This window comes from Amblyraja radiata, chromosome 2 (genome assembly GCF_010909765.2).
Source record: "Amblyraja radiata isolate CabotCenter1 chromosome 2, sAmbRad1.1.pri, whole genome shotgun sequence".
Classification (NCBI taxonomy): Eukaryota; Metazoa; Chordata; class Chondrichthyes; order Rajiformes; family Rajidae; genus Amblyraja; species Amblyraja radiata.
In genome coordinates, this window is record NC_045957.1 from 29,505,852 (window position 1) to 29,525,439 (window position 19,588).

Below are 19,588 nucleotides of genomic sequence, written 5' to 3' on the forward strand. Positions count from 1 at the left end.
AAATGCAATTCTAGCATTCAGTTTGAGAGGGCTAGAATACAAAAAGCATGATGTAATGCTGAGGCTTCATAAGGCACTGGTCAAACTGCATGTGGAGTATTGTGAGCAGTTTTGGGCCACATATCTGAGGAAGGATGTGCTGGCGTTGGAGAGGGTCCAGAGGACATTTACGAGAATGATCCCAGGAATGATTGACTTAACGTAAGATGAGCATTTGACGGCACTGGACCTGCCCTCCCTGGAGTTTAGAAGCATGAAGGAGGTCCTCAGTGAAACCTCCCGAATAGTGAAAGGCCTGGATAGAGTGGATGTGGAGAGGATGATTCCACTGGTGGGAGAGTCTAGGGCCAGAGGCCATTGCCTCAGAATAAAAGGACAGACCTTTAGAAAGATGAACAGGAATTTCTTAAGTCATATAGTGGTGAATCTGTGGAATTCAGATGGCTGTGAAGGCCAACTCAATGGATCTTTGTAAGGCAGAGATTGTCAGATTCTTGATTAGTACAGATGTCAGGGGTTATGGAGAGAAGGCAGGAGAATGGGGTTGAGAGGGAAAGATAGATCAACCATGAATAAATGGTGGAGTAGACTGCTCCTTGAACCTATGAGCTTACTCCAGCACTTAGTGTCCTTTTGTGTAAACCACCATCTACAGTTCCATATTTTTTTGGGAACCTTATTGGGATAGGAAAATGCTGTGTGAGTTGCTATCGACTTGAATGGACAAGATGTTGTAAAGAAATAGAGTTAATATGGAATTCAGATAACGGCAACTTTTGTGGACTTGTAGGTTACTTGGCCTCTGTAAATTGCCTCTAGTGGAAGTGGCGGCGCTGTTGAACGGCTGCGGCTCGCCTGCAGTCCATCTGTTTTTACTTTTGTTGTTGTTTTTTTTGTCTTGTTTTAGTTAAATTTTAGTTTATTAGGTTGTGTTATGTGTGGGGGGGGGGGGGCTGAAACATGTTTTTCTGTCTCTTCCTTCGGGGGAATGCGACTCTTTCTGTCGTATCCCCCTTCTCTGCCTCCGTCTGCGCTGAGGCCTAATGGCGGAGCTGGCGGCCTCCAACTGCGACTGACCTCGAGGCTCCGGAAGCAGAGCCAGCCAAGACTTACCAACACGAGGCTGGCCAAATTCGGAGCTGTGGCGGCGTTCCAATGTAGCTGCGGCACAACTCGGGGCTGAGGCGGTGCTCTGGTGGCGGTGGCCCGACTCGGGGCTGAGGAGGCGTTCCGGTGGCAGCGACCTGAATCCGGGGCTCGGCCGCGGGCCAGTGGACGACATTGTCGGGAGCTCGCAGGTCACAGGTTGGTGACCTGTTTTTACGGAGCTCCCGCGGCAACACCTGCGTCCGCTGGACTGGAGGGCGGCATCTTCGGCAGCTTCGACCACCCAGGGCCGCGAAGCTTGAACCGGCCCGTTCGCAGAGCTCGGTTGAGCCGCGGGACTGACTTACCATCGCTCGGTGGGGTAACAACATCAGAGGCCTGGATCACCTCAGCACAGAGGGAGAATAAGGAGGGAAGAGACAGTGACTCTAAGACTTTTGCCTCCATCACAGTGAGGAGGTGCCTGGTTAACTCACTGTGGTGGATGTTAATTTGTGTTTATTGTGTGTTTTGTTATTTATTATTATATATATGACTGCAGGCAACAAAATTTCGTTCAGACCGAAAGGTCTGAATGACAAATAAAGGAATCTAATCTAATCTAATCTAGTGTGTCGGGAGTGAATGGGATAACATAGAACGAGTGTGAACAGTCATCGATGGTCGGCCTGTTTCCATGCTGTATCTTTCAATCAATCAATCAATCAATCAATAATTGTGTTTAGCAGCTCCAACTGGTCCTGATGTTGAGATGTTGCTCACTTTCAGCATATCTGGGAACTTTCCAAACTTACTCCCGAGACAGTAACGGTGCCATATGGATAGAAGGTGTTGTTGTGGCTCGAACCTCATTCTGAAATCCCTCAAGGGTAGCTAAACTGGGACATTAGTGCACCAGGTTTCTATTTCATGATAATCTGCTACTTTTATTGTTGCTGTCGTAAGCCTTTCAAAAATAGCAATTTTATTTAATTACTTGAAGTTTAACTCTCAAATTACTAAGGTGGAATCATAACTCATGTTTCTGAGTCACTGGTCCTAAACTCTGGTTGCTGCTTCTGTAATTTACAAATGAAGGGTCTTTCACCCTAAGTGTCCACTCTACTTTGCTCTCCACGGATGCTGCCTGACCTGCTCTGAGTTTTCAGCATTTTCTCTTTTGAGTTCAGATTTCTAGCATCTGCAGTTTCAGTGTAATGGGGGCCAAACGTTATCCGTAATAGCCAGAGATGTATCAGGAATAACAATCTCCAGTTCCATTCACTTCAATATATTCTGTTCCAATGACGTCAATGCATTTTCCTTTTTAAATATCTTTAATTGTTATTATAAACATAAGTCATAGAGTCATACAGCGTTAGAGCATACAGCACAGAAACAGACACTTTGGCCCCCCTTGTTCGACCAAGATGACCTGTCTAGGCTAGTCCAAGTTGACTGTATTTGGCCCATATCCCTCAAAATATTTCTGATTCATGTACCTGTCCGAGTGTCTTTCAGACCTGGATATTCAGATTACCATACAGTGCCCTCTATAATGTTTAGAACATTTATTTATTTGCCTCTGTACTCCACAATTTGAGATTTGTAATAGAAAAAAATCACATGTGGTTAAGTCTGAAGAGTCTGAAGAAGGGTCTCGACCCGAAACGTTGCCTATTTCCTTTGCTCCATAGATGCTGCCTCACCCACTGAGTTTCTCCAGCATGTTTGTCTATATGTGGTGCACATGCGCACATATAAAGTGCACATTATCAGATTTTAATAAATGCCATTTTTATACATTTCAGTTTCACCATGTAGAAATGCCCTTTTATTAAAATCTGACAATGTGCACTTTAACCACATGTGATTTTTTCTATTACAAATCTCAAATTGTGGAGTACAGAGGCAAATAAATAAATGATGGGTCTTTGTCCCAAACATTATGGAGGGCACAGTAGTTTATGTATAGCTATGGTTTGTATAATTTAAACTTGAAAGGAAAATTCTTATTCAGACATACAGAGTTAACCATAAAGTCAGACTGTGTAGAAACACATCCTTCAGCCCAACTTGCCCACACCAACCAACATGTCCCATCTACACTAGTCCCACCTGCCTATGTTTGGCCGCTATCCCTCTAAACCTATCCTATCTACCATCAAAAATGTTTCTTAGATGTTGAGATCTGTAGATGTACCTGCCCCAACTACCTCCTCCAGCAGCTCATTCCACACACACACTACCCTTTGTGTGAAAAAGTTATCCCTCAAGTTTCTATTAAATCTTTCCCCCTCACTTTAAACCTAGGCCCTCTGGTTCTTGATTTCCCCTATTCTGGGTAAAAGACTCTCGTGCGTTTACCCGATCTATTCTCCTCTTGATTTTGTACACATCTATAACATCACCCCTCATCCTCCTGCGCTACATAACTTACCATAGCGTAAGTATAACGATGATTTGTACAAATCAAATCTGAAAGGAAAATGCTTCATATAGTTAAACATATTCCACCTGAAAAGATTCAGTTAAAAGTGTCATTCAATAACATTTTATAATTTTTAAAGATTAAGTATCAGTTGACAATTTTCAAAATGAGTTTTAAAACAGGTAAGAGTAATTTTTAAAGATTAAACAAAGCCCAAATAACTAAAAGATATAATGAGCAATATTTGTCTTTCCACCCCACAGTCAGACAATCCCCATTGGAACATAAAATACAGAACAGTACACCACAGGAACAGGCTGTTAGGCTTAGTGTGTAGGAAGGAACTGCAGATGCTGGTTCTGTTTGCTTTGTTACCTTCTCCCAGCTAACAATGATCTATTCTACATTTTCCTTGATCTCTATTTTCTTTGTCCTATTTTCATACCTTACACTTCCTTATCTATGTATCTCCCTCTCTCCTGACATCAGTCTGAAGATGGGTCTCCACCCGAAACACCACCCTCTCCAGAGGTGCTGCCTGTCCTGCTGAGTTACTCTTTTTGCATTTTGTGTCTATCTTTTGTTAGGATCACAATGTTTGTGCCTGACATGATGCCAAGATTCGCTAGTCTCCTCTGTCTGCACGTGATCCATATCCTGCATATCCATGTGCCTATCCAATAGCCTTTTAAACACGAATATCATATATGGGGCCACCACCACCCCCAGCAGCATGTTCTAGGCAGCCAACATTATTGAGGCTATTTGGCTTTAGGTTTGGGGTTAGGTTTATTATTGTCACTTTTATCAAGGTACGTTGAAAAGCTTTGTCTTGCATGTTATTCAATTAGATTAGCTAATACTATACATAAATACAATCAAGTCCAACGGAAGTACAATAGGTAGAGCAAAGGGGCAGATACAAAGTGCAGAATATTGTTCTCAGCATTGTAATACATCAGTTCCAGAGACAAAGTACAATGTCCATAATGGGGTAGAGGTAAATCGGACAGTACCCTGGCTTATGCAAGGACCATTCAGAAATCTGAATACAGAGGAGATTCTTCCGTCTCTGAAGAAATGTCCAGACCTGATCCCTAGTTTTAGCAATGTTTCAAAATTTTGAGATTTAAAAAATCGTCTGCAATTTATCCCATCAGAAAAGCATAAAAATAAGTTAATTAAAAAAGTTATGGCCTTTTTCATACTCGGAAATTAGCAGCTTGTTCCCTATTGCTTTTCCATTCACTTAACACAACAGCTGTGATCGAGGACAGTCAAAAGCCCATAACTTTCTTAAAGATTAAGAAAACTGAAAGAATTTTCAGTTATTATAGATTGAAGCATTCTGAAACAAATATGAAACAATCTTACTTGGATGACCTGAAATTAAAGCATATAATTAGTTAGTTACCCAATTGTAGCTAATTACAAAATTCAATTACTAGATCTAAACATCTATCCATTTCTTAAGAAAAGATTAACATTTTTAAATAGCCTAAGTGTCCAAATAACATTTACACAAGAATTCACAATATAACATGATTTTAAAATCTCATTGCCATTAATTTATAGGCCAAATGGAAGGAATTTAGTGTTTAATTCCCGTAAATTAATGGCCATTTTAATCATCTTGCGAGTGAGATTTTGTGGAACGTGATCGATTGGAACGTTGCGGTTGCAGTGAATTTGAACCCCATATCGGCAGGAAAAATACTGCTGGTTCATATGGGGCCCAAATCACCCTTTCACAACGTAAAATGTGGATTAAGGTAATCCTAAGAAGCACGTTTATATGTAAAATAAACGGCTTTCCTTTAGCTGTCCCGTACCCAAAAACCGTCCCCGTTGTCGGCGTTCACGGCATTAGAAGCAGCATTTTAGTTTACTCCAACGCTGAAATTGTCCAGCGATTATATTTAAAAAAAATATATAATGTAATTTTAAATATATATATCACAGAACGGCTGTTGGAACAATTCTTCAGCGTTACCTAGCTTCCCGAGAAAATTTATCCAGGACAGGCGGTAGAAAAAGGCATTTTAACCCGCCCCCCCCTCCTCAAAGGCGCCAAAGTCGTGCACACGGCCAGTGACAGAACTGCAGCGCCGCTGAAGGTAAGTTTTGTAACATACCTACTAGCTCCCTCCACAGGTGCTGACTGACCTACTGAGTTCCTCCAGCACTTTGTTTATTGCAGGTTTCACAGCATAAGTGTTGGATGTGGAGAGGTTGTATCCACTAGCGGGAGAGTCTAGGACCAGAGGGCACGGCCTCAGATTAAAAGGACGTACCTTTAAAATGGAGATTAGGAAATTCTTCCGTCAGAAAGTGGGAAATCTGTGGAACAGGCGGCTGTGGAGACTGTCAATGGATATTTATAAAGCGGAGATTGACAGGTCCTTGATTAGAACGGGTGTCAAAGGTTATGGGGAGAAGGCAGGAGAATGATGTTGAGAGGGAAAGATGGATCACCAATCCCACAGCCAACAATAAACCATTGTGGGCTCCACCTTTCCTTGATCATTGTTGCTTTATGCATATCTTTTATTCATTTGCTCTATATCTATATCTCTCCTTTCCTTCTCCCCTGACTCTTGGTCCGAAAAAGGGTCTCAACTCGAAATATCACCTATTGGTTTTCTCCAGAGATGCTGCCTGACCTGCTAAGTTACTCAAGATTTTTTGTCTATTTCCAGCAAAAATTCATGTCTGGTAATTGTGTATTTATGGAGATTTTACCTCAAATCATCTAGTTATTACCTATCGGAACAAATCTGTTATATGATCGCTAATGGGGTAGCCTTCTGGAGCAAAACACATTCACTGTAGCGCAAGTGCTGTGTTACAGTAATTATCCTTCCTGACATAACTGCTCTGAAATAAGATCACATAAGCAGCCTGTTTTTTGAATTATTTATGCCGGAAAGATAAACATTGCTAATAAAGTGGGAAATACAATGCACATGAATATGTAACAGACATCACAGCTGCCCCCAGGTGATCAAAGCAGAATTGCTTCTGTGCAGAAGTCGATTATATTTCATCACTGCCTAATTCACATACAGCCACAACATGAATAATTATGCATCTGAGATTCATATCTCTGCGGCCCGATTCGACCTGGTTGCTGTTGAAAGTGCAGGACATTGTTGGTGATAGTCCTGTGTTTATCTGGATGAACTTGCACTGGGTGGCACAGTGGCGCAGTGGTAGAGTTGCTGCTTTACAGCGCCAGAGACTCGGGTTCCATCCTGACTGCGCATGCTTGTCTGCACCGAGTTTGTACGTTCTCCGTGTGACTGCCTGCGATTTCGCCTGGTTTCCTCCCACATTCCAAAGGCATGCGGGTTTGTGGGTTATTTGGCTTCAGTGAAATGGCCCATATCTGTAGGATAGAACTAGTACTCGTAACTCAAGCTTTGATGCCATTTCACAATCCCAACTGCAGCTGGCTATGAAAGCCTGTTGCAGCCATCGCCTCCATCTGATCATCCCGCTAACTGTTGTCCCTCTCCACGCCCAGCCATCTTCAACCTTGAAGGTGTGGAATGTAAAACCCCCTCCACGTCCTTGGACAGCATCAGCGGCTGTTGTTTGGTGCTTCCCCCTCCTGGTTCCGTGGTGGGCGGGACAGGCCTGCTGTCTGGACACAGCCACGATTCACCAGGACCTTCTGCCGTGCGTGGCTCTCCAGAACATGGATAGGACAGGTTAGGTCATAAGGAATAGGAGTAGAATTAGGCCATTCGGTCCATCAAGTCGACTCCGCCATTCAGTCATGGCTGATCTATCTCTCCCTTCTAACCCCATTCTCCTGCCTTCTCCCCATAACCCCTGACACCTGTACTAATCAAGAATCTTGGTTCAAGGTTTGGAGGGATATGGACCAAATGTGGGACTAGTGTAGCTGGGACATGTTGGCCGATGTGGGCAAGTTGGGCCGAAGGGGCTGTTTCCACAGTGTATCACTCCATGACTCTATGAACACGCAGTCAGACTACACTTCTTACACGTGTAGTTGTTGGAACATTGGAAATATCCCCCATCTCCCACATCCTGCAGGTGGAGCAACCATTGCCCCAGCTTCCATAAACCTTCATGACAACTCAAAGATAATTCCCCTTCTCCTGTCCATTGGCACGTTGCTCTTCGTTGATTTTTGCTGCCTATGTTATACCAGTGGCTGCACTTCAGGAGTACATTATTGACTATAAAGTGCTTTGAGGCAAAATGACGTTTGGAAAAACTCCATGAAAGTACAGATTCGATCAATTCTTTCAAAAATTTACAGTCTTAAGAAAGCAAATTTGGCCCGAGGGAATAATTTTCCTTGGATCGTACAGGTTTGCATAAATTATTTCCCAGACTTAATGTCCAGTGTGGAGTAGCAGTATGATGTGTGGGAAGGTTTACATACGTTCATAGTTGCCAGCATTGATTTAATGCAGCCATGAATCTTTAAAACTGAGAGAATAAAATCATCATTTTAATCAATGGTGTAGGGATTTCAATTAACTGCTAGCCAAGCTATAAATTGTCATAAGCCGTTTGGCAACTTTGTTGGACTGGCACACTGACTGAGGAGGTGAAATGAGACAGCTGGTTCAAAGAGGCCATCAGTGGGACGCCAACTCAATGCCGAAGCCTGTAGACACAAGGAACTGCAGATGCTTGTTTCCAAAAAAAAAGGCACAATATGCTGGAGTAATTCAATGGGTCAGCATCTCTGGAGAACATAGCTGTGCAATTTTTAAGATCGAGACCCCTCTTGAGACTTCTTCAGAGGCCGAATAAGGGTCCCGACCCAAGAGGTGGCTTCTCCATGTTCTCCAGAGATGCTGCCTGGTCTGCTGAGGCTTGTAACTTCTTTTGAAGAAGTTGAGAAAGGAGATAGCTGCTCACAATTGTTTTTTCATTAGATAAAAAGACACAACATGCTAGAATGTCAGCAGGCCAGGCAGCATCCCCAGAGAACACAGATAGGTGACGTTTCGGGTCGGGACGCTTCTATTGACATCGCCTATCCATGTCCTCCGATGATACTACCTGACCCTTTGTGTACTTTTTTGGTAAAGAAACATCTGCAGTTCATTGTTTCCAATTGTTTATATATGGAAGTGGGCAATGATGGCAAGGGTGTCATTTGCCACCCATCCTTTATTGACATGGACAAGGTATTGGCCTTCTTGAACCACTGCAGTGACCTTCTGGTGAATACCTTGCACAGTGCTGTTGACAAGGAGTTTGTACAGTGATATATTACCAAGCCAGGATGATGTGTGGACTGAGGGGGAACCTGCAGGTACTGAATGTATCTGCTGCCTTTGGTAATGGAGGTCAAGTGCCTGGGAAGTATTGCTAGTGAAACCATGTTGGGAACTGTGGTGGGGAAGGGATCGAATTTAACAGGCGATAATTGACATCCCTACTGATTCAAAGTGTCAGCGAAACGAGCTTGCATTAGCCACGTCAGAAACAGTAGAACACGCCCACACGTCCAAGGAAGACGATGGCTGGAGGCCCACTGCAGCCTGGGTCTTGCCTGGAACGGGCAACACCCATAACAACTAGAGCGGGGACTGGACTTTGCAAATGCCGCCAACACATGGCGCCTCTTGCATGAGGGATCAGTGGCCTATTGCTCCACACTTGCTAATCGGGGATGCGCTTGCGTATGGCAATACTCTACTGGATTGTTTGTTAGAAAATAATTTCACTGTGCGTTTGCACTTTGCACAAGTGACAATAAAAGCACCATTGAGCCGTAGAACAGGCTCTTCGGCTCACATTGTTTGTGTCGAACATGATGCCAAGTTGAACTGATGTCATCTGTCTGCACATGATCCATATCCCTCTATTTCCTGCACTTCCATGTGCCTATCTAAAGCCTCTAAAACGTCACAATAGTGTATGCCTCCAACACCACCTCTGGCAATGCGTTCCAGACCCCCACTACCCTCTGTGTAACAAAAACTGCCCCGCGCTTCTCCATTTAACTTTCCCCTTCTCTCCAAGGTATTTAATTTCAAATCCAAAGCCTTACTGTATGATCTTTGTTTTACAGACCTCATTATAAAAAACCTGCCAGTCCAACTCGCCCCTCCAATATGCCTCTCCCTCGTTCTTTTTATCCCCTCCTTATCCACTAAATAATCTCCAGGCGCTCAGAGATACAGGGCCATGTTTTTGTTCACAATGTGCCACCAGAAATATGCATCATGATATCTGAATCTCGCTGATTTTTTATAGTAACTTAAGTTCCAATCTTAAGGGGCGGCACAGTGGTGCAGCAGTTACCCCGCCAGAGACCAGGTTCGATCCTGACTACGGATGCTGTCTGTACGGAGTTTGTACTTTCTTCCTGTGAGGGTATGGGTTTTCTCTGGGTGCTCTGGTTTCCTCCCACACTCCAAAGATGTGCAGTTTGTAGGCTAATTGACTTCGGAGAAAGAAAATTGTAAATTGTTCCTAGGATGTAGAACAATACTAGTGTTTAGGGTGGTTGCTGGTTGGCACGGACTCTGTGGACCGAAGGGCCTGTTTCTGTGCTGTATATCTAATGTCTAAAGTTGCAATGATCACCAACACCCCCACCCTCCTCCCCCTATCCATTGTTTTCAACCATGCAATCTGATTGCAACAGCCCAATCTCACCTTGTTGTTGCCCCAGTGCTAATTCCTCAGACAAGTCAAGAAGTTGAGCAGGCAACAATGTCTATAGCTTTAATCCAGAGGTTTTAGGTTGGAGACACAGCATGGAAACAGACCTTGGGCCCTCCGAGTCCACACCGACTCATCGATCATCCGTCACACTAGTTCTATGCCATCCCACACCTACTCATCTACTCTCCACACACAAGGGACAATTTACAATTTAACCCGGAGAAAACCCACAAAGTCCCAGGAGAACGTACTGTACAAACTCCACACAGACAGCACCTGGGTCTCTGGCACTGTGAGGCAGCAACTCTACCGCTGTGCCACCGTGCTGCCCCATGTGATCAATGTGCAGTGCTGGGAGATGGTTTAAAACTGCTTTCAATGCATGTCCCAGTTCTGTTGTCAGAAAGAAGATTCAGGAGCTCTCTGGGGTTTGAGCAGTTTGTCAACACATCAACGATTTCATTGTGATCGGGCAAAGTGGTTGTGAAATGGTCGATACTCCCTTGGTTACAAAGCTGCCAGTGTCTTTTCTCTTCAACCATTGACAGAGCTCCCATCACTCCTGGCTTCCACGCTGGTCGTAGTTTGATCCCTGAGAGAAGCAGTGAGCATAAATAAACCAAAACACAATTAAACCAAAATACAAAATCCTCACCCAGGATGCCAGCACAAGACTTGATTTCCTCAATTCTTTCTGTCGGAAGGAAAAGGAGAATTGATGGGTTGATTGATTGATTGATTGATTGATTGATTGATTGATTGATTGATTGATTGATTGATTGATTGATTGATTGATTGATTGATTGATTGATTGGTTGATTGATTGATTGATTGATTGATAGATACAGAATGAAAACAGGCCCTTCGGCCCACCGAGTCCACACCGACCATCAACGTTGACATTGTGGGGGCAGGATTTTTTACACAGAGACTGATGGGTGCCTGGAATGCGCTGCCTGGGGTGGTGGTGGAAGCAGCTTCAAGCATGTTTCATGTGCAAGTTAAAAATATGACTCTGGCAATAAATATTAATGGATAGCACGTAACAAAAAAGCCTTTCACTGTACCACGGTACACGCGACAATAAACTAAACTAAGCACTGAACAAAGCATTGTACAAATTTAAACAGTCCTTATAAAAAAAATGTAAATGACTGTGTCACATGCTGTTTCTCAGGACTTCATTTTGAGTCCATTACACATTTTAATTTCTATAAATACCTGGATTTTAGTATATTAGTTTACTTTAGTTCAGAGATACAGCGTGGAAACAGGCCCTTCAGCCCACCCTGTCCGCACCGACCAATGATCCCTGCACATTAACACTACCCTGCACACACAAGGGACATTTTTTTAAAACATTTATACCAAGCCAATTAACCTGCAAACTTGTACGTCATTGGATTGTGGGAGGAAACCAAAGATCATGGAGAAAACCCACACAGGTCACGGGGCGAATGTACAAACTCCGTAAAGACAGCACCTGCAGTCGGGATCGGCCTGGTCTCTGGCGCTGTAAGGCAGCAACTCTACCACTGCGCCACTGTGCAAGATGTCAAAATTTGCAGATGATAAAAACTGTGTCCACGTGAGTGTTGAGGAGACCTGTGGACCTGATGGTGACAGATGAGAAGCAGGAATGAGGAAGTAGGTGGAGGAATGAAGTGCAGATGATGGTTTAAATCGAAGGTAGACACAAAATGCTGGAGTAACTCAGTGGGACAGGCAGCAACTCTGGAGAAAAGGAATGGGTGACGTTTCGGGTGGAGACCCTTCTTCAGACTGGTGTCAGGGGACATCAGAGATGCTGCTTGTCACTGAGTTACTCCAGGATAATAGGTGGAGTTCAGTGCAGAGAAGTGTGAGAGATGCACTTACATTATGATACTGAGGGGACCATTTAGCCCATCAGGTACATGCCAGCTTCTAGCAGAGAAATCCTTTCAGTCCCGCTCTCCTTCTCCTGCCTCATAGCCCTGCAACTAACTCTTTCACACGCCCATCAACACTCCTTTCATTCTTTTGCTCCTTACCTGAATTGTTTTCTTTGGAATGTCAGAAGCTGAAGGGAGACCTGATAGAAGTATTTAAAACTGTGAGAGGCATAGATATGGTAGACAGTCAGAAGCTTTTTCCGAGGGTGGAAATATCCAAGACAATAGGGATAGCTTTAATGGGAGAGAGGCAAAGTTTAAAGGAGACTAGACCAAGTGCAGACCCGTTGGGTCTGTTCCCGCAACACGCGGTTGCAAGGGGGGGGCGGCCTGCCGTCATGGCGCAACGCCACGCACTAGGCGGTGGTGGTAGGTTTGAAAAAGCAAAGCAAATGGTGGTGGCTGGTTTGAAAAGGCAAAACAAATGGTGGTGGGTGGTTTGAAGGTTTGAAACCATGCACCCTGCTTGAAGTGGTAGGAAACTGCACTTGAGTTTGGTGGCCTTGCACCATGCTTGAATGGAATTTCAAGGAATAGCCGTCAGTCAACTGCTAGCCCATCAGCCGTGAGTGAGCTGCCAGCACATCAGGCTTAAGTGACTGAGCTGCCAGCCCAAGAATCCATTTGGCCATACTAGCCCTCTGGGAACCAGTCCCTTCAGCCCACAACACCCAACGTGTCCCACTTAGTCTCATTAATTAATAGAGGCTGCAAATTGTTTTTTTTATTCAGAGAGCGTGGGGATTGTTTTTTTTATTCAGAGAGCGTGGGTTCCTGGAATGCACTGCCAGGCACGCTGTTGGAGATCGATTATGAGATAAGATAAGAGGTACCTTATTCATTTAAGGGGGCATGTTGGCACTACGGTGGAGTTGCTGCCTTACAGCGCAAGAGACCCGGGTTCGTTCCTGTCTACGGGTGCTGTATGTACAAAGTTTGTACATTCTTCTTGTGACCGTGTGGGTTTTCCCCAGGTGCTCCAGTGTCCTCCCACACTCCAAAGTTGTACAGATTTGCAGGTTAATAGGATCGGTAAAAATTGTAAATAGTTCCTAGTGTGAAGGTTAGTGCGAGTGTACAGGGTGAACACTGGTCGGCATGGACTCAGTGGGTCGAAGGGCCTGTCTCCTTTCTGTCTCTCTAAAGTAACGTAAAGCAGCTGCATTTTAGAGGCTTTTACATTGGCTCATTGATGTGCAAAGATATGTATCATTTGCAGGCAGTGGTGATTGGTTTAACCTGGCATGTTCAGCATGGACATCACATCATATTCCTGTACTATACTGTTCCCACGCCTGGGATAGAAGCAGATATTTAATCCACTGATCCACTGAAGGGACTGTTCCAGTGTTATACTGTTCTGTCGCCATTATTTTATGAACAGGTTAGAAGATATCATGCGACAGTTTGTGGGATTTGGGAAAAATATTTGTTATTACTATGTTCAGTATAGGGGCGGCAATGGTAGCGCAGCGGTAGAGTTGCTGCCTTACAGCGCCAGAGACCCAGGTTCCATCCTGACTACGGGCGCTGGCTGTGTGAAGTTTGTAGATTCTCCCCGTGATGTAGTGGGTTTTCCCCTGGTGCTCCGTTCTCCCATACTCAAAGATGTACAGGTTGTAATTTAATTGGCTTCGATACAAATTGTAAATTCCCCCTCATGTGTTAGATAATGCCAGCGTACGGGGGATCGCTGGCTGGCACGGACCCTGTGGGCTGAAGGGCCTGTTTCCGCGCTGTATCTCTAAAGTAACATCTCTAAACCAGGGGTTGGCAACCTTGTTCTGCATAGGGGCCAGGACCCATGTCTGTGAGTGGATGGCGGGCCACATCTATCGCCATAGTTAATAAATGGAGGTAATAATGATACATACCAACTAAACTTTGACATATTTATATAATTACGCAATATTATGTCTACTGAACCTAGCAGTTAGTTTGAGACACTGGTATTGAAACAACCCTCACCCCTCTCTCTCTGTCTGTCTGTTTGTCTGTCACACAGCAGTTAGTGTGACACTATGTGTTGTTTTTTGCTCGGCATTCTATCATTATTAGGTGGCAGGCTGGAAGAGGCTAGATGCAAGATGCCATTTAAATGGGCATCATTCAGTCGGTTTCTTAATTTACTCTTCGTGTATTTCATGTTTGAGAATAGACAATAGACACTAGGTGCAGGAGTAGGCCCTTCGGCCCTTCGAGTTACTCACACAGGTCAGTACTGCCGAACATTGACGTCATTTATATAGCGTGATCTACCAAGTTGGTATACATACCAGTTTCAAGAAGATATTTCCGTAGAACTCTAGTAGAGATACGACCGTTGCATTAAATTTAGATCTTAATACATTGCTGCACCGCATCTCAATAAGTTCCATTTGAACATTTTCTGGTGCGATGTCGATGTCCACGTCGAATGGAGTGGCAAACAGCATGAATTCGCTCGTGTGTGAGAAAATGTCAGCGAAACGTGAAGAAATGTTAGAATCATCATAAATCTATTGGCATTTTACCAGTTTTTGCTAAAGGTAACGTGAAAGAACAGCCGCCTCATAATATTTCTGGACGATCTATCCTTTCATGCCCTTCCTAGCGCTTCTTTCACTGCCCCACTCACTCGACTGTAAACCGCGCTGTGATTAGCCGTTGAACGGAAGGGAGGGTTTCGAGAGAGAGTTGCTTTCCGCCACAGCTAATCGTAGTTTTGCCGCGCTCACTGTCTGCGCTTGTTCTCAGATTCTAGATGACGGAAGTCCTCAGAAAAAAACACGCTTGCGGGACGGATGATTTTGGGTTACGGGCCGGATCCGGCCCGTGGGCCTTAGGTTGCCGACCCCTGACCTAAACTCTACTACATGAGTTGAAATGCAGGCTTCAAATTGCTTCTGTAACTCAGAATGAACCGTTCAAATTGACAAAGCCCACAGTTGTAACAACCATAATATTTGCTGCAATAAAAATAAACTAGAAAATGTGGAAACCTGCCTGAAAATCACACAGATGCAAATATCTCATCGCTTTGACACAGATCAGTTCCTTCAATAACTTAATGCATGTTGCTCTTAGATGATTAAACCAAAAAAAATGTTGAAGTTTCTCTTTCCAATTTAGATACAAATTCTTTCCAGTTTCATAAAAGGTTTGCCCTTTATGCAAATAGATAAGGTAATTAATTAAATGATTCTGCGAGTTACAAGATACCTGCAACCTCTGCCCACTGTTGGGGAAATCAAAACCCTTTTGAAAATGTTTCCAAAACTAATTAAATCATCTATTACATGAACATTTGAAAATAATTGCTCTATTAATGTTAGTGAGATAAAATATACTTTAAAGATTTGAGCTTAACTTAACTCATACCGACTATGGAGGCATCATCTGGCTTCTTCTAAACACTGGGTCTCTGCAACAGAGACTTGACCTCTACTGCTGTCTGTATGGAGTTTGTACTATTGCTGTCTGTGTGGAGATTACACTATTGCTGTCTGTGTGGAGTTTGCACTATTACTGCAAGTGTGGAGTTTGCACTATTGCCGCAAGTGTGGAGTTTGCACTATTGTTTGATATGTAGAGCTTGCACGATTGCTTCCTATGTGGAGTTTGCACTGTTGCCGATGTGTGGGGTTTGCACTATTGCTGTATGTACAGTGTTTGCACTAGTATTGCCTGTGTGGAGTTTACACTAAAGCCCCTGTCCCACGATGCGAGTTCACCCAAGAGCTCACCCGAGTTTAAAAAAAAATCAAACTTGTGGTAAGTACGTGGAATGTACGTAGCGGGTACGTCAGAGCTCGTCGATGTCTCATAATGCTAACGGCAGGTACTCGGGAAATGCGGAAACTCGTGAAGTTTTTTCAACAGTATGAAAAATTTCCAAGAGTAATAAAAAATACTCGTGATGAGGTACCACGAGTTTGATTTTTTTTAAACTCGGGAGAGCCCTTGGGTGGTCACATCGTGGGACAGGCCCTTAATGCTGCCTGTGCGGAGTTTGCACTATTGCTATCCATGTGGTTTACACTGTTACTGTCTGTGTGGAGTTTACACTTTTGCTGCCTGTGTGGAGTTTGCACTATTGCTGCCTGTGTAGAGGTTGCACTGGTGCTGTCTATGTGGAGTGTGCACTATTGCTACCTGTGTGGAGTGTGCACTATTGCTGCATGTGTGGAGTTTGCATTGTTGCTGTCTGTGTGGAGTTTACACTTTTTCCCCGTCACTGCATGAGTTTGTTTTCAATCATACAGCACAGATACAGGCGTATCAGCCCACTGAGTCCAATCACCCTTCAGCTCTAGTTGTATGTTATCCCACTTCCTCACCCACTCCCTATACATGAGCGGTAATTTTACAGAGGCCAATTAACCTACAAACCTGTACGTCTTTGGAGTGTGGGAGGAAACGGGAACACCTGGAGGAAACCCACGCAGTCACAAGTAGAACAGGCAAACTCCATACAGACAGCACCCAAGGTCGGGATCAAACCCGGGTTTCTGGGGCTGTGAGTGCCTCCCCGATTTCCCCCCATTTCCCTCCCAATCTCAAATATGCGCAATTGTCAGATTAATTGGCCACTATAAATTGCCCCCTTAATGCAAATGAGGAGCAGGATCTCAGGGGAGTTGAATGGAGTGTGAAGAAAATAAAATTAGATAAGTGTACTCACTTTTAGTGTGAGTGGGTGCCTGATGTTTGGCATGGGCTAGATGGGCTGAAGAACTTGTGCCTCTATGGCACTATGACTGTTTGTATTGATCACAGATGGCATCTTACAGCAGCATCACAACCACATAGACTCAGACCTTGCACCAAAACAGAAATTATATATAATTTGTCGTCATTTAAGTAACTTATACATAAATTACACATTAATTCGACAAGACAGCGAAAAGAAGACTGTGCAGAAATATTGATGCAAACTCACTTAGAAATAATCCATAGTCGCGCACGAGGTGCTCCATAGTGTTATAGTGTTCCGATGTTGAGCTAGTAATAGGGTTGTGCGAGTCGGTTCAATTACCTGATAGTTGCAGGAAAGTACCTGTTCCTGAACCTGGTTGAGAAATAGGTGCGAGTGCAGGTGGGCACAGTTTAAGTTGGGGGGGGGGGGGGGGGAGAAGAAGGAGGTTATCTGGGGAAGACGATATATGAGGCACTGGGACATGAACTTGAATGAGCAAGCCACTGAGGAATATGGAATTAATGGAGGAATGTAGGATTAGTATAGATAGGCATATTCGCGGTATGAGGCCTGTTTCTATGGTTCAACTCCATGACTGCACTTTAAACTCCTTTTGTGTTAAAACGAAATTTCAGATTGTCCTATATGATAAATGTACTTGCAAGAAGAGAAAGAGATTGTTCTCAGACCCTTGCTCAATACTCCTCAACCAGTTTAAGTGGAAGATCTGATTAGTGTTGTGTGATGTTTGTGTGTGAGATCTTGGTGTTGTTAACTTGGCTGCAGTTGCAACAGTGAAGTATTCAAATTGAAGTGTTTTAAAACATTCTGTGACCTTGATTTGGTCAGCGGCACGGTGGCGCAGCGGTAGAGTTTCTGCCTTACTTCGCCAGAGGCCCAAATTCTATCCTGACTGTGGGTGCTGTCTGTACGGAGTGTGTATGTTCTCCCCATGACCACATGGGTTTCCCCCGGGTGCTCCGGTTTCTTCCCACACTCGAAAGATGTACAGGTTTGTAGGTTAATTGGCTTTGGTAAAAATAGTAAATTGTCCCTGGTGTGTAGGAGAGTGCTTGTGTGCGGGGATCGCAGGTCGGCTCGGACTCAGTGGGCCATAGGGCCTGTTTCCTTGCTATATCTCAAAACTAAACAAAACTACATAAATATACGGTCTTTCTGCTGCAGAGATGGCAGGGGCTGAATTTGCATCTCTGATGAACATCAACCATCCATTTTTGTGTATTGTCATTCTTAAAGGGATGTCATGAATTCCCTCTGACCTACAAATCACCTCCATTTCCTTGTGTTTGTGCACAGGTTCTGAGCTGCTGTATCGCACCTGGGATGGAAACCTGGAGAGGTTGAACGTTGAAACCATGGGCACGGGTCTTCTGATGACAAACCGCAAATTTGTAAGCATTTCCTCCACCCCCACCCCCCGCCCCGCATTATCCATAAAAGCCCAATGTTAATGTTGGAAATCTCCCGCAATCATATATATTAACTTCCACAAAATAGCAACTGCTAATAGATATGGGCGGAACAGTAAAGTTGCCTTCTCGTAGCGCCAGAGACCCGGGTTCGATCCTGACCTCGGGTGCTGTCTGTAAGGAGTTTGTATGTTCTCCCTGTGACCGCGTGGATTTACTCTGGATGCTCCGCTCCAAAGATGCGCGTGGATGTATGTTAATTGGCTTCTGTAAATTGCACCTAGTGTGTAGGGTGGAACTAGTGTACGGGTGATCGCTGGTTGGCATGGACTCGGTGGGCCGAAGGGCCTGGGTCCACGCTGTAACTCTAAACTTAACTGAACTAAAATTGTGTGTGAGTGTACAGTATGTGCATGCGCATATTAAAGCATGTGCAGTATCACAAGATTATTAGACATAGGAGGAGAATTAGGCCATTCGGCCCATTGAGTCTGCTGATAGAAACATAGAAACATAGAAACATAGAAACATAGAAAATAGGTGCAGGAGTAGGCCATTCGGCCCTTCGAGCCTGCACCGCCATTCAATATGATCATGGCTGATCATCCAACTCAGTATCCTGTACCTGCCTTCTCTCCATACCCCCTGATCCCTTTAGCCACAAGGGCCACATCTAACTCCCTCTTAAATATAGCCAATGAACTGGCCTCAACTACATTCTGTGGCAGAGAATTCCAGAGATTCACCACTCTCTGTGTGAAAAATGTTTTTCTCATCTCGGCCCTAAAAGATTTCCCCCTTTTCCTTAAACTGTGACCCCTTGTTCTGGACTTTCCCAACATCGGGAACAATCTTCCTGCATCTAGCCTGTCCAACCCCTTAAGAATTTTGTAAGTTTCTATAAGATCCCTCCTCAATCTTCTAAATTCTATCGATTAGATCAAGGCTGATCTATTTTTCCCCTCTCACCCCCTTTCTCCTGCCTCCTCCCCGTAACCTTTGACACCCTTAGCGGGTTCTAGGTTATTTGGCTTCTGTAAATTGCCCCTCTGTATTGGATGTGAAAGGGGGTTCATGTAGAACTCGTGTGAACCCCTTTTCATGCTGTATCTCTAAAGTCTAAACTCTAAACTAAACTAAACTAAACTAAACCTAATCAAAAACCTATGAATCTCTGCTTTATAAATACCCAATGACTTGGCCTCCACAGCCTGTGGTAATGAATTCCACAGATTCACCTCCATAGTTGAACTGAAATGCACTGTCCTCTGTGCATGACAATAATAGCAAACCATTTCAGGATAAAAACAAAACAATATTTCTCCCACAGCTATGTTGGTCACTGAATCATTGTAGACACTGC

General features: G+C 44.1%; 1 protein-coding gene across 5 annotated transcripts in view; it reads left to right on the plus strand.

Annotated features, from left to right (window-relative positions):
* dpp6 (dipeptidyl peptidase like 6) overlaps positions 1–19,588 on the plus strand; it is a 1,023,588-nt gene that overhangs the window by 808,717 nt on the left and 195,283 nt on the right. For all 5 annotated transcript variants that reach the window (XM_033044183.1, XM_033044163.1, XM_033044144.1 and 2 more), the window contains exon 4: positions 18,113–18,207. In XM_033044183.1, the coding sequence (XP_032900074.1) occupies positions 18,113–18,207 (95 nt within the window). The remainder of the gene's footprint in view (positions 1–18,112; positions 18,208–19,588) is intronic.